This window comes from Canis lupus, chromosome 19, assembly GCF_048164855.1.
Source record: "Canis lupus baileyi chromosome 19, mCanLup2.hap1, whole genome shotgun sequence".
NCBI lineage: Eukaryota > Metazoa > Chordata > Mammalia > Carnivora > Canidae > Canis > Canis lupus.
In genome coordinates, this window is record NC_132856.1 from 34,535,266 (window position 1) to 34,558,201 (window position 22,936).

The following is a 22,936-nucleotide window of genomic DNA, read 5'->3' on the forward strand; positions in this document are numbered from 1 at the left end:
TACCTAGGGACATGATGATTTTTTTCTTATATCCTTTTTTAGACTTGTGTAGTTTTCCCTTTCAGGTTTAGGTTTTCAGTCTTCCTAGAATCTTATTTTTGTGAATGATGTGAGGTTCAACCTAATTATTATTTTTTGGACAAAACTGGAAAACTTTATTGAGAGAATTTTAACAAATTTTGAACACAAGAACAGTCTACATGGTTTCAGCTTGTCTTTGTTCAATCCTGGGGTTTCCCTTCGCCTGCTTCCAGCATCTTAAGGGGCTCTAGATTTGCAAGTCTATTCCTTTTGACAAGTCTCTTCCCTTTGACATCAGGACTGTCTCCATGCTCTTTCCCAGTCTCGGGAAGAGTCAGTTCCTCCTGATTAGGTTCCAGGGCAGACCCTTGAGCTACAGGTACTCCTTCATCTCTTCTCTCTTAATCAGATATAATATCCTGACGCTCAATTGGTGGCTCCTTTCCTTGTTGCTCAGCACTGGGAACCACAGGCCAAATCAGCTGCAAAGATTTTTCATCATCTCATCTTGCTCTAGGCCTGAATGTTGGCCTTACTTGCCAATTCATATTTCACACAAGACAGACAACGGCCATTTTGCTGACACACCCAGAGAAAAGCAACCTGTTTATTTTTCCACATAGATGAGCATCCACATCCACATAGATGAGCAATTATGTATTTATCATAGACTGTATTTGAGTATAATTGACACCAAATTTACTTTAGTTTTAGATGTACAGCATAGTGATCCAACATCTCTATACATTATGCTACGCTCACCACAGTGTAGCTACCACCTGTCATCATATAACATTCTTACAATTATCATTAACTGTATTCCCTGTGCTGTACCTGTTACTTCCGTGATTTATTCATTCCATAATTGGAAGTCTGTATCTCCCAATCCTCTTCACCTATTTGACCTAACTCTTCATTTCCTTCCCTCTGGCAACCATCAGTTTGTTCTCTGTATTTATAGGTCTGATTCTAGCAATAATAAGTCTTGATACTTGGTAGAACATGTCCTCCCATTCTTCTTCACCAAGTTTCTTGCTTGTTCTTGGTCCTTAGAATTTTCATACCAATTCTAGAATTAGCATATCACATTTCATAAAATACCTTTTGGGATTTTGGCTAAGATCACATTAGTAATAGTTTTGGGGATTCCTCGGTGGCTCAGCGGTTTAGCGCCTGCCTTTGGCCCAGGGCATGATCCTGGAGTCCCAGGATGGGGTCCCGCATTGGGCTCCTTGCATGGAGCCTCCTTCTCCCTCTGCCTGTGTGTGTCTCTGCCTCTCTCTCTCTCTGGGTCTCTCATAAATAAATAAATAAATAAATAAATAAATAAATAAATAAAGTCTTAAAAAATATTTTTTTTGAGAATTTGCATCTTTCTGGTATAAATTTTAGAATGAGTTTTTCACATTCCACAAAAATCTGTTGGGATTTTTATTAGGAATGCATTAAATAGAGAGAATTGGCACATTTACACAGTAGTCTTCCAATTCATGATATATCTTTTTAAAAAAAATTTGTCTCTTCTTTAAATCTCTCAGTATTTTATAATTTCCTCTGTAAAAGTTGTACTCATCTTTTTTAGATATATTTTCAGGTACTTAATATCTTTTAATGTTATATTAAATGATATCTTTAAATTTTAAATCATTTTATTACTTGAATACAGAAATATAATTTATAAAATAATTAAGACTATTTTTTAGAACAGTTTTAAATTTATAGAAGTACAGAGTTTCTTATTACATAGTCCTTACTGCCCCCTACACTCAATTTACTCATTGCATCTTACATTTGTATGGTATATTTATTAGAATTAATAAACTAGTATTGATACATTATTAACTAAAATCCACAGATTATTCAGTTTTTCTTAGTTTTTACTTAATGTCCTTTTTCTGTTTCAGGAACCTATCTTAGACACCACATTATATCTAGCTGTATCTTCTTAGGCTCCTGTTGGCTCTGAGAATTTCTCAGATTTGGTGGGTTTTTTTTTGTTGTTGTTGTTGTTGTTGTTTGTTTGTTTTTATTTTAAGTAGCCTCACCTAACATGAGGCTTGCAGTCAGTGTTGCATGCTCTACCAACTGAGCCAGCCAGGCTCTCCCTCTTTTGTTTTGTTTTTAATGACATTGATAGTGTTGAGAAGTATGGGTCAGGTATATCAGAGGGTAGCCCTGTGTTGGAATTCATCTGATGTTTTTCTCATGATTAGACTAAGGGAGGTAGTGGGCTTTCTGAAGGAGGATCACAAAAGTAAATGCCATTTTCATCACATCAAATCAAGGGTACATATTATCAACATGACTTACCGTTATTGATGTGACCTTGATCACCAGTCTGAAATAGTGTTTATCAGGTTTCTCTATTCTTTCCTCCCCCTTTCCATATGTTGTCTCTGGAAGGAAGTCACTCTATGCAGCCCACACTTCAGAATTGGAAAATTATACTCTGTTAGAGTGGAGTAGCTACATAATTTATTTGGAATTCTTCTGCATGAGAGATTTGTCTCCTCCTCCTCTTATAATTTACTCAATTACTTATTTATATCACTATGGACTTATGGGTATTTATTTTATACCTTGGGCTATAATAGAATTTTATAACATAAAATTTATTGTTATGTATAAATAAATAGCTATCACTGAATTTTTTATTAATTTTTGAAATTTCTTTTTTCTGGGCAGCCCTGATGGCCCAATGGTTTGGCATTGCCTTCAGCCCAGGGTATGATCCTGGAAACCTGGGATCGAGTCCCACGTCAGGCTCCCTGCATGGAGCCTGCTTCTCCCTCTGCCTGTGTCTCTGCCTCTCTCTCTCTCTGTGTGTCTCTTATGAATAAATAAATAAAATCTTTTTAAAAAGTTAAAAAAAAGAAACTTCTTTTTTCTTTAAAACCTTAATTTTAAAAATGTTGTATTTTGGGGTGTATGGGTGGCTCAGTCAGTTAAACTGCTATCTCTTGATTTTTAAAAATATTTTTATTTATTATTCTTTTAATATATTTTTATTGGAGTTCGATTTGTCAACATACAGTATAACACCCAGTGCTCATCCCATCAAGTTCCCCCCTCAGTGCCCGTCACCCAGTCACCCCAACCCCCCCCCACCTCCCCTTCCACTACCTCTTGTTCGTTTCCCAGAGTTAGGAGTCTCTCATCTTCTGTCACCCTCACTGATATTTCCCACTCCCTTTCCCCTTTATTCCCTTTCACTATTTTTTATATTCCCCAAATAAATGAGACCATATGTTTGTCCTTCTCCAATTGACTTACTTCACTCAGCATAATAGAACTTAGAACCCTCCAGTTCTATCCATGTTGAAGCAAATGGTGAGTATTCGTCGTTTCTGATGGCTGAGTAATATTCCATTGTATATATAGACCACAGCTTCTTTATCCATTCATCTTTCAGTGGACACTGAGGCTCCTTCCACAGTTTGGCTATTGTGGACGTTGCTGCTATAAACATTGGGGTGCAGGTGTCCTGCCGTTTCACTGCATCTGTATCTTTGGGGTAAATCTCCAGCAGTGCAATTGCTGGGTTATAGGGAAGTTCTATTTTTAACTCTTTGAGGAATCTCCACACTGTTTTCCAGAGTGGCTGTACCAGTTCACATTCCCACCCACAGTGCAAGAGGGTTCCCCTTTCTCCACATCCTCTCCAACATTTGTTGTTTCCAGCCTTGTTAATTTTCACCATTCTCACTGGTGTGAGGTGGTATCTCATTGTGGGTTTTGATTTGTATTTCCCTGATGGAAATGATGCGGTGTCTCTTGATTTTGACTCAGGTCATGATCTAGGATCCTGAGATCAAGCCCTGCATGATCAGGCTCTGTGCTCAGCAGGGAGTCTGCTAGAGGGTTTCCTTCCCTCTCCCTTTACCCCCCTCTCCCCACTCATGTGTGTGCTTTTTCTCTCTCTAAAACAAATACATAAATCTTTAAGAAAGTAAAAATATCGTGTAGTGTATTTTTATTTTTCTTCATTTTAATAGTTTATCTGAAGAGTTTTTTGCATGTCTACATATACCATCATATAAATTACAAATAGTGAATGTTTTGGTTCTGTCCTCATAAACATGACATGTTTCCAAAACATTATTTAGAGTTTTAGAAGTTATTGGCTCTTCTGTATTCCATAATGCCTTGGTTTTTCTAGATGATGTATTATATCTGGAGCTTTTTTTGTAGGAATCCAAACGCCGAATGAGTTACTTTTTAGATGTTTTCCTATTTTCTCAAGAAGACTTAGCTTTAAATTCAGCTGTCCTTATGTGGCCTTGGAAAATTAATCCCATCTTTGATGAAAATGATGAGGTAAATATCTTTTTCAGTTTATATTTTTTTATTCTGATATTTTAAGCACATTTATTTGATCTACCTTTAAAAGCTAACTTTATGTGTCAATATGAGTTTGGAGCTAGCAACATTTATAGCTCTGCAAGCTTAGGACAGGCTGTTAGGCTTAATACAGGATCTGGTAAGAAGTGGGACTGACATTAAAGAGGTCAGAACTATTATAGATTGATAATAACAGTAAGCACTGCCTTAACTATTTTGCATTTAGTAATTTTTTTAATACTTGCAAAAATCCCAAGTGCTCCTATTTCCCCCATTTCATAGATAAGAAAAGTGAATCTCTGAGAAGTTAAATAACTGGCCCAGTATCAAAGAGAAAAGAAGTAGCAGATTCAGAATTTTATATCAGACTGAATATACTTTAGATTTTGGAAAAGTTCTAGTATAAACCAACCTCTTTTAAAGTGGGAAGTGAGATGGTATAGTAATGAAAAGCATGGACTTAATTTAGATAAACCTAAGTTCCTTTTTTTAAAAAAAGGATTTATTTATTTATTTATTTATTCATTCATTCATTCATTCATCCATTCATGAGAGACACAGAGTGAGCGAGAGAGGCAGAGACACAGGCAGAGGGAGAAGCAGGCTCCATGCACCGGGAGCCTGACATGGGATTCGATCCTGGGTCTCCAGGATCGCGCCCTGGGCCAAAGGCAGGCGCTAAACTGCTGCGCCACCCAGGGATCCCCAGCATTCAGATTTCTGATTTGATAAGTTTCCTTTGTAACAAAATAATTAACTTGATCAAATTGTCTCTTAAAAAGCTCATGGAGAATGCTAAACATAAAAAGGAAAATGAGCTAATCGCCAAGAGAGAGAAACTGATTTTGGAAATAGAAAAGGAATCACGGCGCATGGAAGAGTTTACAGAATTTGCAGAATTGGACCACATGCAACAGGTGTGATAAAAGCAGCTATAACAAGCCTGTAGATTAGTACAGGACATGTTTGCAAACGTTTAAATATATGGAAAAACAAATGTTTCCTATGGCAAAGAGGGGTCTGACTTTTAGTCCTGGAACTGATACTATTTATGTGATCTTCCTTCTGATTTAGTGTTCTCTCTGTAAAATAGAACCATACCTTTTGCTCTATATCATAGTAGTACTGAGAAGTTGATACTTAAAATTGCAATGTAAATGCAAGGACACAGCTTATGCAGTCTCATATTATCATATTTTTATAACATTACTTGGATATTTCTTGAGATAAAACGTTATTTGCTTTCAGTACGTGGCAGATGTAAGGCAACTACAAAAACGTATTCAGGAATCCGAAGAAGCAGTTCAGTTTATTAATAAAGAAGAGGAACTTTTCAAATGGGAATTGACAAAATATCCTGAACTGGATAAATTAAAAGTGAACATTGAACCCTATCAGAAGTTTTTTAATCTTGTTCTGAAGTGGCAACGAACAGAAAAACGGTAATTTCTGGTAATATAATACAAATTGAACAAATGTAAAAAGACATGTAAAATGTATAGTGATTTTTGATGTTGTTGTTGGCTAAGTGTTTAAAAGTAGGACTTCTTCATCCACTTGAAACAGAATCAAGTGTCATGCAGAAGAAATGTCAACTGTTGCTAAGATAGCACCTAACCTTACTGAAGTCTGATACTAAAGTGATATGCAATTAATGAATTTGACTAATGTTTTTGGAGTTAAATCTGCATTTCATTTGGCTGCTCAGTCATTCATTTACAGTTTGATACATTTTTTAGCATATGCAGCATGACTGTGATGATTAATCTTACTTATCTCTCTACCATCAGCTCTACCTGTTGTGATTAAGAAAACTGTTAAAGTGCTCTTACCTGCAGTTGCTTCTCTTATAAAATAAATCTAGCCTAAAGAATCTCTAAGTTCCCCTCTGCACTCCAGAAGTTTCTGAGTTTAATATTTTGTCTTTCAATTCAGGTGGATGGATGGAGGGTTTTTGGACCTCAATGGGGAAAGTATGGAAGCCGATGTGGATGAATTTTCCCGAGAAATTTTTAAGACACTGAAATTTTTCCAAATGAAGCAAAAGAAAGAATTACAAGAAAAAAGAAAGGCAGCAAAAAGGCGATCTCTGGGAGAAGAAAGAATTGAAGAAGAACCAAAAGAGAATCCCACTATTACTATGTGCTCTACAGTAATGGAGCAGATAAAAGTTTTTAAGGTATGAACACATTTAATGACATTTTATGAAGCCCTGGTAGGAGCTATTACACATCATCCAGTGCTAATGAAGAGAAAAAGAATGATTTGGAAGCAAAACTAAAGCTGAGTCTGGAAAACTAGATCTATTACTAAATCCATGCTTCATTTTTTTCTGATGAAATCATTTAAATCAATCCCTTTGTCAAACAATGGATGGCAAATAGCAAAGATTAGAATGACCATATACAATGATATAAAGAGGATGAAAAATTACTAGTGCAGACCAGTCAGCCTATCCAAGGGCAGCAACACAGGGTATCAGTTGCAAAAGCTTTAAAATCACACACTTAGGTTTGTATCACAATTCTGTGCTTGGTAGTGGCATATCTTGGGCAAGATATTTAGCCTCCCAGGCTTCAGTCATTTTTATGAGAGGATAAAAACTGGTGTTATGACAGTTAATAAGGCCTCCAGCTTCCCTAGGCAGCAGTGGCAGTGATTCCAGGTGTAGTGACAAGTTTCCACTGTCTGCATGCGCATAGCGCAAACTTGGATGGGATCTTGAGCATTGTTTCTTACCTGTATAACTCAGGTTATCAATGTTATGACTTTCATGTATATACTCCCAGAGTTTTGTTGCACGTATAACACTGTGAATATGAATTCTTATTCTTCCATCTTTCTACATAAAATATAGTGTACTACATGTATTATTTTCTTCCTTTGTTTTGATTACTTTATCTTGGAGACTTTTCTCCTCATATTATCAACTTTTTCTCTTTTTTTTGCATCTATATAATGTTATATATTGGTGTAGGTGTGCGTGTAAAAGTGCAACTTCAAGGTAAATTCCAGAAGAGTATGCTAGATTAAAATCTATAGTCAAATTACCTTGCATAGGAGCTAAATCTATTTAAAGTTTCACCACCTTCAACAAGAGAATATCCTCAAACTTGGGTTTTTACTAATCTGCTAAGAGAATTTTCGTTTCTCTTATTACATAAAGTGTTAAGCATATTTTTATATATTTAAAAATGTTTTATATTTCTTTGTGAACTGTTTGGTCTTAACATTGTCTATTTGTCTATTGAATTATTGGTCTTTTTCTTACTGATTTCTAGGATATAATATATAAATATTATTTATATGTCTATTAATATTAATTATATTAATATCTCTAGGACATTAATTTCCTAGGGCATTATATTATAGATATATATAACATGTATAAGAGATATTAGGCTTTGCCTATGAGGTGTTTTGCAAATATTTGTTATTTGTTTTTTGACTTTATCATGGCTCTTGCCTTGCAGAAGTCTTTTTTTTAAAAAGATTTTATTTATTTATGTATTTATATATTTATTTATTTGAGAGAGAGAAAGTGTGAGCAAGGAGAGGGGCAGAGGGGAGGGACAAAGTGGGGAGAAGGAGAGAGAAAGAATCTCAAGTAGGCTCCCTGGTAAGTGCAGAGCCCTACTAAGGCCTGAATCTCACAATCTTGAGAGCATGACCCTAAAATCATGACCTGAGCTGAAACCAAGAATTGGGTGCTTAACCAACTAAGCCATCCAGGCGTCTCCTTGCAGAAGCCTATTTATGTTTTTATTTGAATTTAGATTTATTATTCCAAAGTAAATGGAAAAGGAAGTTTTTAAATTTTATGTAGTTATCATTCTTTTCCTTTTTTAAAAAATAAATTAAGTACTCTTTATGCCCAACATGGGGTTTGAACTCATCACCCTGGGATTTTTTTTTAATTTATTTTTTATTGGTGTTCAATTTACTAACATACAGAATAACCCCCAGTGCCCGTCACCCATTCACTATCACCCTGGGATTGAGAGTCATATGCCCCATCAACTGAGCCAGCCAGGCACCCCCATTCTTTTCCTTTGTCTACTGAATTTTAAATTGTAGCTAGAAATGCTTTCCTCATTCCAAGCTAATGTTTTCTTCTAGTACTTTCATAGTTTATTATTTGACAACACTTTATTGAGGATTCTTGAGGAAGGAGGGATATTGATCTTAATTAATTTTCTTGTAATATCTTTGTCAGATTTTGGTATCAGGATTATACTGATCTTATAAAACAAAATGGGGAAGTTTTATCTTCCCTATTCCTTTTAAAAAGAAAAGATTTTATTTATTTAAAGCATGCAGTTCAGTGACTTAGAATATTCGCAGAGTTTTGCAACTATCACCACTATCTAATTTTAGAACATCATCACTCCAGAAAGTAAGCCCTTAACTATTAATATTAATGGTCACTCCTCATTTCCTCCTCCTCCTAGATCATGGCACTGCTAATCTACTTTCTGTCTCTATGGATTTATCCATTCTAAACATTTCATATAAGTGGAATCATATTGTATGTGGCCCTTGCAAATGGCTTCTTTCACTTAGCTTATGTTTTCAATGTTCTTCAGTGTTGTAATATATATAATACTTCATTCTTTTTTATTGATGGATGATACTCAATTGTATGGATATGTCACATTTTGTTTATCCATTCATCTCTTGATGGATATTGCATTGTTTTTACTTGTTAGCTCTTATGAGTAATGCTGCTATGAATATTTAGGCACAAGTTTTTGTGTGGACATATGTTTCCTTCTCTGGGGTATGTACTTAGGAGTGGAATTGCAGGGATACATGGTGATTCTACGTTTAACTTTTTGAGAAACTGCCAGACTTTTTTCCAAAGTAGCTGCACTATTTTTACATTCCTACCAGCAATGCACAGGGGTTCCAATTTGTTCACATTCTTGTCAACACTTGTTGACAATAGCACTTGTTATTGTCTGTCTTTTTTAGTATAGCCATCCCAATGAGTATGAAGTGGTATCTCAGTGTGGTTTTGATTTATATTTACCTAATGACTAATAATAGTATTGAGCATCTTTTCGTGTGCTTATTGGCCATTTATATATTTTCTTTGGAGAAATATCTGTTTAAATCCTTTGCTCAGGGGCAGCCCGGGTGGCTCAGCAGTTTAGCATTGCCTTCAGTCGAGGGCCTGATCCTGGAGACCCCAGATCGAGTCCTACATCCGGCTCCCTGCATGGAGCCTGCTTCTCCCTCTGCCTTTGTCTCTGCCTCTCTCTTTTCTGTGTCTCTTTCATGAATAAATAAATAAAATCTTAAAAAAAAATAAATCCTTTGCTCATTTTTAAATTGGATTGTCTCTTAATATTAAATTATAATTTTTTATATTGTAGACACAAGTCCTTTATTAAATATGTGATTTAAAAGTTTTTCTCCAGGGCACTTGGGTGGCTCAGTTGGTTAAGCACCAGACTCTTGATTTTGGCTCAGGTTATGAGCTCAGGGTCCTGAGATTGAGCCCTCTGTCAGGCTCCATGCTGGGTGTGAAGATTCTCTCTCTCTCCCTCTACCTGTCCCCCACCACTTGTGAGTGTGTGTGCTCTCTCTCAAAAAAATATGTATCTATATATTAAGATTTTTTCTCCCATTTCTTCTATGGATTGTCTTTTAATTTTTTTGATGGTATGTTTTGAAGCACAAAAGTTTTAAATTCTGATGATGTCTCATTTATCTATTTTTTCTTTTGTTGCTTGTGCTTTTGATGTCATATCTAAAAAAAAGATTGTCTAATCCATGAATAATTACTAAGGAAGACATAATGAAATCTCTTAGAGATTTCCATTTAGTCTCCTCCACCTTTCCTTGGATAAGGACAACCCAGGAATGGCTCCTTCATGGCTATGATATTGCTGTTCACAGCTTTTCTTGATAGACCTAATACAAACTTGGGAACAGTGTTGCTGTATGCTAAATGTAGGCCAGTAGCCCTTAGCTGTGCCTAATCTTAGATAGTTATGCTGTGCATTTTTTACTTGTACCATATTTTATTTGTCCCTAATACTCTTTAGAACTTTTCTGAGAAATGAAGCAATAATGCAGCATCAACTTATTAAAATACATCTTGAACCTCGAAAAAAAGGAAGCTGGGATTGCATTGAATCTTTAAATTGATTTGGGAAATATTGTCATCTTAATATTAATTCTTCCAGTGTATGAGCATGAGATATTTTTACATTTATTTGGTCTTCTTTAATTTCTTTTGGCAATTATTTGTAATTTTTAGTCTACAAGTTTTGCAATTATTTTATTAAACTTACTCCTAGGTATTTTATATTTCTTTATGCTATCATACATGAGATTTTTCCCCTTAATTTTGGTTTTGAGGTGTTTATTGTTAGTTTGTAGAAATACAATTAATTTTTGTATAGTGATCTTATATCCTGCAACCTTACTGAACTCATTTATTAGTTTTAACAGTTTTTAAATGAATTCCTTAGTGGAGCACCTGGCTGACCCAGTCAGTGGAGTATGCAACTCTTGATGTCAGGGTTATAAGTTCAAGCCCCACATTGGATATAGAGATTACTTTAAAAAAATAAATGAGTTCCTTAGAATTTTCTATACATAAGATTACATAATCAGTAAATAGAGAGTTTTATGTTTTTATTTCCAATCTAAATGTCTTAAAAAAGATTTTTTTCCCACATAACTAGTGGCTTAGATATTGACATTGGAGTCTTCTAACTAAATTACAGCATTTTTGTTGTCCAGATCACACAAATTGCCTTTTGCCCCTCAGAGAGAACACAATATAGCAAGAGAAATGGTTGTAAACAACTGGTTGTAAATGAAGCAGAATGAAAAAATTCATAGGTAGAGGATAGCAGTGTCCTCTGAAAGAAAAGGGCATGGAGCAATTGATTTTGTCATTTGGAAAACAGATAAATCTTTACTAAGGAGGTGACCAGAGTGTAATAAGTATGATTTTGTTGGGCTTTGAATTGGATTGGGAAAATATAAATGTTCTTTATCTCTCTTTGCTAATACATTTTTGTTATCTAATACTTGAAGAATATATGTAACATATATGTAAGCTATAAATAAATACCCATCAACCCTTCCCTATTCTTTAAAATTAAAAGATTTTTTAAAAATAATCAATACTCTTGCTTCACTCCATGTAATCCTTCCCTCTTTTAAGCCCCTTAATCCTTCTTCTTCTTTTTTTTTTAATGATTTTATTTATTTATTCATGAGAGATACAGAGAGAGAGAGTGAGAGGCAGAGGAAGAAGCAGGCTCCATGCAGGGAGCCCAATGTGGGACTCGATCCCAGGTCTCCAGGATCAGGCCCTGGGCTGACAGCGGCGCTAAACCACTGAGCCACCCGGGCTGGCCCCCTTAATCCTTCTTGAAGATAACTGTGTCATAATTTTTTCTTCACATTTGTATGTAACAATTTATAAAAAATATATCATCTATATGTAGTCTTATGTGACTTGATTTTTTTTTCACTCAACATTATGTTTCTAAAACTCATCCATGTCTTGGAAATGACTGTAGTCTGCCATTTTCACTGCTATATATCACTGCTTACTTACCTAATTTACTGATTTTTGTACTTATAGTCTCATGAACAAAAATCCCTGTATAGTGATCTTATATCCTGTAGTACTTAAATTTTACTTAAATTTTATATTTCTTCTGTGAAATGTCTATTATGCCCTTTGACCCTTTGTCATTTTTTTTGTTTCAGTGGTTGTTTCTGTTGTTTTTATTGGTAATTTATGGAATTTTTATAATACATTCTGGGTAATAAGCCTTTGTCACTTATATGATAATGAGTCTATCAGTGCATGGTATTTAGATTTTCTTTAACATCTTTTAATAAAGTTATATAGTTTCTCCAAAATAACTCTGCACAGCTTTCACTTAATGTATCCCTAAGTAGGGACACCTGGATGGCTCAGTGGGAAGAGCATGCAATTCTTGATCTCAGGGTCATGGGTTTGAGCCCTATGTTGGTTGTTGAGATTGCTAAAAAAAAAAAAAAAAAAAAAACTTAGAAAAATAAAATTATTTCTAAGTACTTTATTTTTTTGTTGCTATTGTAAATTGATTCTTTTGTTAATTGTGCTTTCTATTTGTGGCTTATATACAATAATTCTTTTAACTTTCTTTATATTAATTTAATATCCAGTCATTGTACACAGACAATAATCTGCGAACAATGTCATTTTTTCCCAATTGTACCCTTTAGGTCCATCCATGTTGCAAATGGTATGATCTCATTCTTTTTTTTAGAGAGAGAGAGAGTTCACAGGCATGCATGTAGGTTGGGGGGAGCAGAGGGAAGGGGGGAGAGAGAAAGAATCCTAAGCAGACTCCATTTCCTCACAAAACCTGCTGCAGGGCTCTGTCTCAAAATCCTGAGATCATGACCTGAGCCAAAATCAGGAGTTGGAGACTTAATTAACTGAACCACTTAGGCACCCAATTCTCACTCCTTTTTATGCTTGAGTAATATTCCATTGTATCCACATCCTCTTTATCCATTTATCTATTGATGGACACTTGGACTGCTTCTATGTCTTGGCTATTGTAAATAATGCTGCAGTAAACATAGGGGTGCATAAATCTTTTGGAATTCATGTTTTTTTTTCCTTTGGGTAGTTTTGTTTTTTAAATTTATATTCCTCCTATCTTTTATTTATTTATGTTACTTTACTGGCTAATACACTCAATACAGTGTTGATTAGAAGTAGTAATAATAGGTATGCTTATCTTGTTCCTGATTTTAAAGAAAATGTTCTAATGTCAGTATCAAGAATCGTGAATTAAGTATTTTCACTTGATATTTAATTCTCACTTCACTTCCAAACAAAAGTTACATTTTGGCATTTTGGTATAGGCTTTTCCCCTTTTTATGTTATGTGTTTATTGTGTATATTTATAACTATATATTATGTTATATTTTTCTACAAATAATATATATAACAACTTAGTGTTTGTATAATAATACCACAGATACCACAGTTTGAATTAGCATAGTCTTACCAAATAGTTCAATATTGTATAGAACATTTACTCCTCTTCCTTTTTGCTTTTATAATTTTCTGGGCTATTTCTAAATGTTCATTTGCGCAGATGAACTTTATTTTTTATTTTTGCAGATGAACTTTAGAATCATTTTTTTAAAAGTTTTTATTTATTTATTTATTTGACAGAGAGAGAGAGCACAAGCAGGGGGAGTGGAAGGCAGAGGGAAAGGGAGGCTCCCTGAGAAGCCTGATGTGGGGCTTGATCCTAAGCCAAAAGGAGATGCTTAACCAACTGAGCCACCCAGGCATCCTGGAACTTTAGAATCATTTTGTTAGTTTCTCTTCTCCAAATCTAATTGGGATTTTGACTGGACTTATCAAATATATTAAATAATTTCAAGAAATGTAATCCTTATACTATTGAGGCTTCATTTATAAAAATCTATGTGGGTACACCAGTCAAAAGAGTGACTCATTATTATTTGTATTTTCATCATTAGGATTATATTCCTACTGTCTCCATCCTGTGCAATCCAGGAATGAGAACTCGTCATTGGAAGCAGATATCAGAAATTGTAGGCTATGACTTGACTCCAGACTCTGGAACTACACTGAGAAAAATTTTAAAATTAAACCTGACACCATACTTGGAAAAATTTGAAGTGATAAGTGCAGGTGCAAGTAAGGTAAATATGAAGATCAACTGGAATACTTTGACGAGTTTGTTAATCAAATAATCATAGTTATTGTTGGGGTTGAGTATACAGTACCGGGTAGCAGTGGGAGGAGATGAGGGAATGTGATAGGAGACCACTCATTTTTCCCCCCACAAGTGTGTACTTTTATACTACTGCTTTGTCCTGAATCCAGATTAGAAATGGCTCCTTTGACTTCTCCATGTGTGTGTAGCATATGATGTGTGTGTATTCTAGTAGAATAAGTATGGCTCTCTAGGGTTCTTGAAATATACAGAAAGTATCTTCAAGCTGTAGCCTAGAAAGGCTACTTCAGAGAAAGTTCGGTGGGTATTTTATTCTACTGTCTATTTTAATACTGATAGCAGTAATTTTCCTAGCAAGTGAAATTTTTAAAAATACATTATCTTTCTTAGGAATTTTTAAATTGTTGGAGAAACCTTTTTAACTTAAAGAGAGTTTCAGATTCAGTTTCAGATCACCACAGATTATGCTAAGAAAATGACTGTGTAATGTATCCAATGCTTACTGGATTCACCAGGGTGAGTTGATACAGTAAATAAGACCTTTCTTCACCATCTTATTCTTTCTCCTTTTCTTCCTTTTAGGAATTTTCATTAGAGAAAGCCATGCATACAATGATAGGAACCTGGGATGATATTGCTTTTCATGTAAGTCCATATCGTGATACTGGAGTCTCTATTCTTTCTTCAGTAGATGAGATTCAGGCTCTCCTTGATGATCAAATTATAAAAACTCAGACAATGAGAGGCTCACCTTTCATCAAACCATTTGAAAAAGAGATCAAGGTATGCTAAATATGATAGATTCTGGTCATTTACAAAAATTGTAATTTTATTACATGTATATTCTTGTGGGAAATAAGTCAGTTTGTTGTATAGCTTTGGTGATATATAGGAACAGATATATAAAAATTAATGTGGAGCTGTATAGAACAGATCTGAGACAGTAACTCTAATAATTTTGAAAAGAACAAAATTGGTTTTATTAAAAAAACTTCAGAGTGCCTTCAGAGTTGGTTAAGCATCTACATTTAGCTCAGGTCATGATCCTGGAGTCCTTGGATGGAGCCTTGTGTTAGGCTCCCTGCTGAGCAGAGCATCTGCTTCTCCCTCTGCCCCTCCCCTTCCCTCTCCCCCTACTTGTGCTCTCTCTCTCAAATAATAAAATAAAAAAATTTAAAAATCTTTTAAAAAACCCAAAAACTTCTCCAATGACAGTGATCGACTTGGAAGGAAAACAGTGGTATTATTGATTCTAACTGTAGACAGCCTAGACCCTGTTTCATGCTATATTCTTATAACTTGAAATGAAGTTCTATATATCATACTTTAGCTATATTTGTAAACAACCATCCTGAGGGTATTTTAGAATAATCAATGAATTATGGTCCACTGGAAATCAAAAGAAATGACATTTGAGACTATAAGATTATTTCATATTCTTTTTTTTTTTAAAGATTTTATTTATTTATTCATGAGAGACACACACAGAGAGAGGCAGAGACAGAGGCAGAGGGAGAAGCAGGCTCCATGCAGGGAGCCTGATGTGGGACTCGATCCTAGACCCTGGGATCACACCCTGAACCAAAGGCAGATGCTCAACCGCTGAGCCACCCAGGGGTCCCTTATTTCATATTCTTATAGTTGGTATGGGAAATACAGAAAACAAACAAATTATAGTAATTAATAGCTTTATGGGCAGTATCAAAGTTCTACCCTGGGGGAAAAGACAGACAACAAATGGGATGCTTCCCTTGATATTTACAGATTTCTAGTTATGTGCCAGATACTGCTCTAGGGGCTTTACATTTATTAAACCATCTAAACCCCATAACAGATGTTCAAGGTCGGCAATGTTATCTGTACTCAGAGATAAGGAAACCAAGGCATAGGAAGATAGGTAGTTTACCCACATTTGCCCAGCTAATAACTGATAGAACTGAATTCAAACCAAGGTAGTCTGGTTCTAATTTGAACATAAGGGACGCCTGGGTGGCTCAGTGGTTAAGCATCTGCCTGTGGCTCAGGGTGTGATCCTGGTATCCCGGGATTGAGTTCCACATCAGGCTCCCTGCATGGAGCTTGCTTCTCCCTCTGCCTGTGTCTCTGCCTCTCTCCCCGTGTCTCTCATGAATAAATAAATAAAATCTTTTTAAAAAAATGTTGAATATAAATAGTGCTTCATAGAAGACCTTGACTCTCAATATTTGGAGAAGACAGGTATTCTTCGAAAAGAACATAATGCTACGTATTTTCCCATGAATCAGGCTTGTCTACTTCTTCTGGTACTATGTCTTTTGTAGAAATTTCTTATCTAACAAGGAAGAATTTACAAGACAAATCTAAAAGCTCTAAGAGATTTTAAAACAATAAAAATAAGAGGTCTAATTTCTTGATGCATAGGAATTTAGGCCACATATTTAAGAACCAAAGAGATTGTATAATGATCAGCTAGTGAAATATCTTTCCAATTCTAGGAGAGCTGTGAGAATAAGGAGACTTGTTTGCTTGTCCCCCCTCCACCTTTAAGTTGTGTTGATGTAGAGCAGGATTTCTCAACTCAGTACTAATGACATTTTGGGCTCAATAATTCTTTGTCATGAGGACGGTCTCGTACATGTTAAGAAGTTTAGCAGCATCCTGGCCTCTACTCATGTGATATTAGTAGCACCCTCACCCCTCAGTTGTGACAAATGAAAATGTCTCCAGACATTGTCAAATATCTGTTGGGGTGAAGGGCAAAACAGCCCCTAGGTTGATAACCACTGTTGTATAGCAGGATATTTCTGGATGCTTTTTATTTTATTTTATTTTATTTTATTTATTTTATTTTATGGATGCTTTTTAGACTTGGAATAGTTCCCTAGTGATTAGGAAATTGATCTAAATAACTACAGTCATTTCCAATGGTGAGTTCCAATGACTTAGGAAAACGTGGGACTTCCTAGAGTTTTTCTAAGTTCATGTGATACCCATAAGTGACCTTGATCTGTTTTGCGTTGGTTTAAAAATAAGTAAATTTTAAATAAATATTCCTCACTGTAATTTATAGTTTTTCTTTAATAACTGGAATTTAGTACAGTGTGCTTTTCATTAAGGCCTGGGAAGACCGTTTGATTCGAATACAAGAAACGATTGATGAATGGTTAAAAGTACAAGCTCAATGGCTATACTTGGAGCCCATATTTTGTTCTGAGGATATCATGCAACAGATGCCAGAAGAAGGGCGTCAGTTTCAGACAGTAGACAGACATTGGAGAGATATCATGAAGTTCTGTGTGAAAGACCCAAAGGTGAAATGTTTGTTTTCTTTCTTACAAATAAAGGGAACCGTTAGCTTTGGCCGTTAAAGAAAGCATATAGTTCTTTTTTTTTTTTTTTCTGATTACAAAAACAAAACCTGCTCATTGTATACAAACTGGAAAGTTCAGAAAAATATAAGAAAGCAGAAAGCGGGACACCTGGGTGGCTCAGGAGTTGAGCATCTGCCTTTGGCTCCGGGCAGGATTCCCGAGTCCACGGATCAAGTCCCACCTCAGGCTTTCTGCGTGGAGCCTCCTTCTCCCTCTGCCTGTGTCTCTGCCTCACTCTCTCTCTGTGTCTCTCGTGAATAAATAATTAAAATCTTAAACAAAGAAAGCAGAAAGTATTAAAATAATTTTACTTTTCAATTCATATGATATACTGCTTATAACTCATAATGCAGCTGCCTCATATTCACATTTAACTCACTTGACTGTGACATACACTCATTGCTACTCTTCTCTGGTAAAATAAACTGTAAAATAAAATAAGATGGAGGTGGAAGGGGCAGTGGGGAGAGAGAGAAAGAGAGAGAGGAAGTATAGGTGATTCATCTGACATACTACTCAATGACTCCATATACTTGGGATCAATGGGAATAAAGAATCTGCCATTCTCTCAGTTGGCCTCACTATGGGTCTCTCCTAGTATTATAGCACCTCGTTGAGTGTGATTCTCATATTAAAAGACAGACTATGTATTTTTTCCCAAGATTTTATTTATTTATTTCTTCATGAGAGACACACACACACAGAGAAGGGCAGAGACACAGGCAGAGGGAGAAGCAGGCTCCATGCAGGGAGCCCGACGTGGGACTCTATCCCGGGTCTCCAGGATAACGTCCTGGGCTGAAGGTGGCGCTAAACCATTGAGCCACCAGGGCTGCCCCAAACTATGTATTTTTCATACACTTAGTACACATAGTTCATGGATATACATCCACTTTTTTTTATCTGGTGTTTAACTTAACAATTTATTTTAATGCTGGATAAAAGTTAGCCATGCTGGGCTTGTTGGGAGTCAGTAGTATGCTGAAATATGAGTTCCAAGGATTTTACCTTCCACATAGAACCTTTGTGAAACATGATATCCTATAGATCAGAAGTCAGCATTTTTTTTTTTTTTTTTGCAAAGGAACAGGTGGTAAATATTTTAGATTTTGTGAGACATAGCATCTTTTTGCAACTACTCAACTCTGCTATTGCAGTAGGCAGAAAGCAGACAGGGACAGTATTTAACTGAACAGATGTGTCTATGCTACAATAAAACTTGCTGGGTAGTGACATTTTCATGTGCCATGAAATATGATTTTTCTTTTAATTTTTTCAACCTTTTGAAAGTATAAAGATAGTTCTTAATTTCCAGGTTATACAAAAACTGGCGGCATAGTGTATTTGTATATCAAAGCCTCAAGTTGTATACCTTAAATATATACAATTTTTGTCAATTATACCTTATAAAGCTGGAAAATAAGAAAGACACTAGCAGCAGATTGGATTTAGCCCATGGGATATAGTTCACCAGTTCATACTATAGAGTGTTTATAGTTGACAGTTGTAAATGTAAAAATTAAACCACATGCTAACCTAACAGACATTTCTCACGTCATTCAAAAAATATAGGAAAAATGAATATGTACATGACAGTTATAACTTCTCATTTGTAACTTGCATTCTTGGATAAGAATATTTCTGGTTTATTGAATTTAATAGTTTTACATTACAAAAAGATTTACAACAATTTTCCTAAGCCTTTTGATATTTCAACATTTTGACATTTACTATAGACTAATGTTTAGGACTTAAAATTATATCTGGTGTATAAGTGCTGACCTGAGTGAATGTGTATCTTTTAGGTTCTTGCTGCTACTTCTTTAACAGGTTTATTGGAAAAATTGCAGAACTGCAATGAACTTTTGGACAAAATTATGAAAGGACTTAATGCATATCTTGAAAAAAAACGACTTTTCTTCCCTCGGTATGATGGATAATTAATTGTACTATAATTAAAAGCATTTTCTGATACATAATGAATTACAACTAAGGCACTTGTATTTTCATGTTTTTCTCTAGCTTTTTCTTCTTATCTAATGATGAAATGTTAGAAATTTTGTCAGAGACCAAAGATCCACTTAGAGTTCAGCCTCATTTAAAAAAATGCTTCGAGGGCATTGCTAAATTGGAATTCCTTCCTAATTTGGACATTAAGGCCATGTATAGCTCTGAAGGGGAGCGAGTGGAGCTGATTGCACTTATTTCTACATCTGCAGCGCGAGGTGCTGTGGAAAAGTGGCTCATTCAATTGGAAGACTTAATGCTTCGGAGTATTCATGATGTGATTGCAGCAGCCAGGCTGGTGTGTTTTCCTAAGATTTAATGTATACTCTATATTCTGTAAATCTTTCTTTTTGGGAGGTTTTGAATGTGTGCTGGTAAATTAACATTTACAGTTCTTACTATTTTAAACCATTTTTAACTCTTTGTTTCTAATATTATTAAGATAATAATACTAGTAAGAATTGATAATAATATATGTGACTAAGTGCTACAAAAGACAAAAGGTGTTATGAGAAAGAATAATATACATAATTTAGAAAGTATCTTGTGTACAGCCCTTGAGATCAGAAAGAATCTTAGGGGTGTTAAACGCGTTATCTACTGCTGTTGATACCTAAACAATTACTTAGAAACTCAGAATGAGATGAACATACATTAAAAGGGTATATGCTATTTGGAAGAAATGTAACAATGAAGTACTACATGCACCTTACTTATGCAAATCCAGCTAACCTAATCTTGAATAATAAATTCAGTATATTTCTATCTTTAGGACCACAAATTAACAGTTATGTAGTTTTTTAAAAATACATTTTAAAAGGCATTGCAGCCTTCTATTTTTTTATTTTTTATTTTTTTCATTGCAGCCTTTTAAAATCCAGCAACTGACTTCACATGAGTGAGGTATCATTTTTCTTTCATGAAACTTTCTTTCTGTGAAGCTTATCTTCTTGCAGTGGCCATTTTATTCAACTTCAATGTTTCCTGCAGATAAATCTTGACTTTTTCTCTTCTTTTTCTATTTATGATCCCAAGCAAACTAAAACACCTAGGAAAAAAATTAACATTATCCATGAAAGTATTTCCTTAATTTGTATAGAAATTTACCTTCTATGTGCCTAGCAATGGGTCATACATTCTTTGAAACTTATCCTTCTTTGAAACTTGTCATTTGTTTTTATTTCTAAATGTTGCTAATAAAATGCATTTAAATAATAATATATTTATATCTTTATGTACATTATTGTATCTAAATGTTACTGTATTAAAATATAGTTCTTATTAGCATCATCTTCAAATTTTGTTCTGCAGTTTTTTCAGTTTATAATTTGAATCTACTATTATCACTTGAAGCAGATTATTTTATTTAAATTTAATTAATTAACATATAATGTATTATTGGTTTCAGAGGTAGAGGTCAGTGAGTCATCAGTCTTATATAACACCCAGTGCTCAGTATATCATGTGCCCTCCTTTATGTCCATCATCCAGTCATCCTATCTCACCAACCCACCTCCCCTCCAGTGACCCTTAGTTTGTTTTTTATGATTAAGAATCTCTTATGGTTTGTCTCCCTCTCTGATTTTGAGTTGTTTTATTTTTTCCTCTCTTCTGTATGATCTTCTGTTTTGTTTCTTAAATTCCACATGTGAGATCATATGATAATTGTCTTTCTGATTGACTTATTTCCCATACCATTATACTGCCTAGTTCCATCTATATCATTGCAAATGGCAAGATATTTTTTTAATGGCTCAGTAGTATTCCATTGTGTATATATACCACATCTTTATCCATTCATCAGTTGATGGACATCTGTGCTCTTTCCATTGTCTGGCTATTGTGGACATTGCTACTATAAACATTGGGGTTCAGGTGTTCCTTTGGATCACTACCTTTGTATCTTTGGGTAAATATCTAGTAGTACAGTTACTGGGTCATCCCATAGCTACATTTACAACCTTTTGAGGAATCTGTATACTGTTTTTCAGAGTGGCTGTACCAGCTTGCATTCCAATTAACAATGTATGATGGTTCCCCCTTCTCCACATCATCTCCAACATCTGTCATTTCCTGACCTGTTAATTTTAGCCATTCTGACTGGTGTTAGGTGGTATCTCATTGTGATTTTGATTTGTGTTTCCCTGATGCCAAGTGATGTGGAACATTTTTTTCATGTGTCTGGCTATTTGTATGTCCTCTTTGGGGAAATGTCTGTGAATGTCTCCTGCCCATTTCTTGACTGGATTGTTTGTTTTTTTGGGTGGTGAGTTTGATAAGTTCTTTATAGATTTTGGATACTAGCTCTTTATCTGATAAAACATTTGCAGATATCTTCTCCCATTCTGTTGGATGTCTTTTGGTTTTGTCGACTGTTTCCTTTGCTGTGCAGAAGATTTTTATCTTGAAGTCCCAGTACTTCATTTTGCCTTTGTTTCCCTTGCCTTTGGAGACACATCTAGCAAGAAGTTGCTGTGGCTGAGGTCACAGAGGTTGTTGCCTCTGTTCTCCTCTAGGATTTTGATGGATTCCTGTCTCACATTTAGGTCTTTCATCCATTTTGAGTCTATTTTTGTGTATAGTATGAGGAAATGGTTCAGTACCATTCTTCTGCATGTGGCTGTCCAATATTCCCAACACCATTTGTGGAAGAGACTTTTTTCCATTGGATAGTCTTTCCTTCTTTGTTGAAGATTAGTTGGCCATAATGTTGAGGGTCCATTTCTGGATTCTCTATTCTGTTCCATTGATCTGTGTGTCTGTTTTTGAGCTGGTACTGTACTGTCCTGATGATTATAGCTTTGTAATAGAAGTTAAAGTCTGGCATTGTGATGCCACCACAATGGTTTGGGGATCAAGGTAATGATGGTCTCAGAATGAATTTGGAAGTTTTCCTTCCATTTCTATTTTTTGAAACAGCTTCAGAAGAATAGGTATTAATTCTTCTTTAAATGTTTGGTAGAATTCCCCTGGGAAGCCATATGGCCCTGAACTCTTGCTATAGGGAGATTTTTGGTGACTGCTTCAATTTTCTTGCTGGTTATGGGTCTGTTCAGGTTTTATACTTCTTCCTGTTTCAGTATTGGTATTTATATATCTCTAGGAGTGCATCCATTTCTTCTAGATTGCCTAATTTGTTGGCATATAGTTTCTCATAATATGTTCTTATAATTGTTTTGGTTTCTTCAGTGTTGGTCATTATCTCTCTTCATTCATGATTTTATTTATTTGGGTCCTTTATCTTCTTTTTGATAAGTTTGGCCAGGGGTTTGTTGATCTTATTAATTCTTTCAAAGAACCAGCCTCTAATTTCCTTGATATGTTCTACTGTTCTTCTGGTTTCTGTTTCATTGATTTATGCTCTGATCTTTATTATTTCTTTACCCATGCTGGGTTTAGGCTTTGTTTGCTGTTCTTTCTCCAGCTTTTTTAGTTTTTTAAAAAAGATTTTTATTTACTTATTCATGAGAG

General features: G+C 35.1%; 1 protein-coding gene across 4 annotated transcripts in view; it reads left to right on the plus strand.

Annotated features, from left to right (window-relative positions):
• DNAH12 (dynein axonemal heavy chain 12) overlaps window positions 1–22,936 on the plus strand; it is a 203,784-nt gene that overhangs the window by 33,552 nt on the left and 147,296 nt on the right. For all 4 annotated transcript variants that reach the window (XR_012011905.1, XM_072785760.1, XM_072785758.1 and 1 more), the window contains exons 14-22: window positions 4,213–4,338; window positions 5,145–5,279; window positions 5,611–5,804; window positions 6,298–6,541; window positions 13,888–14,073; window positions 14,691–14,891; window positions 17,204–17,398; window positions 19,264–19,385; window positions 19,481–19,763. Coding sequence is in view for 3 of the 4 variants with exons in the window: in XM_072785760.1 (XP_072641861.1) it covers window positions 4,213–4,338; window positions 5,145–5,279; window positions 5,611–5,804; window positions 6,298–6,541; window positions 13,888–14,073; window positions 14,691–14,891; window positions 17,204–17,398; window positions 19,264–19,385; window positions 19,481–19,763 (1,686 nt within the window). In the remaining variant the exon portion in view is untranslated. The remainder of the gene's footprint in view (window positions 1–4,212; window positions 4,339–5,144; window positions 5,280–5,610; window positions 5,805–6,297; window positions 6,542–13,887; window positions 14,074–14,690; window positions 14,892–17,203; window positions 17,399–19,263; window positions 19,386–19,480; window positions 19,764–22,936) is intronic.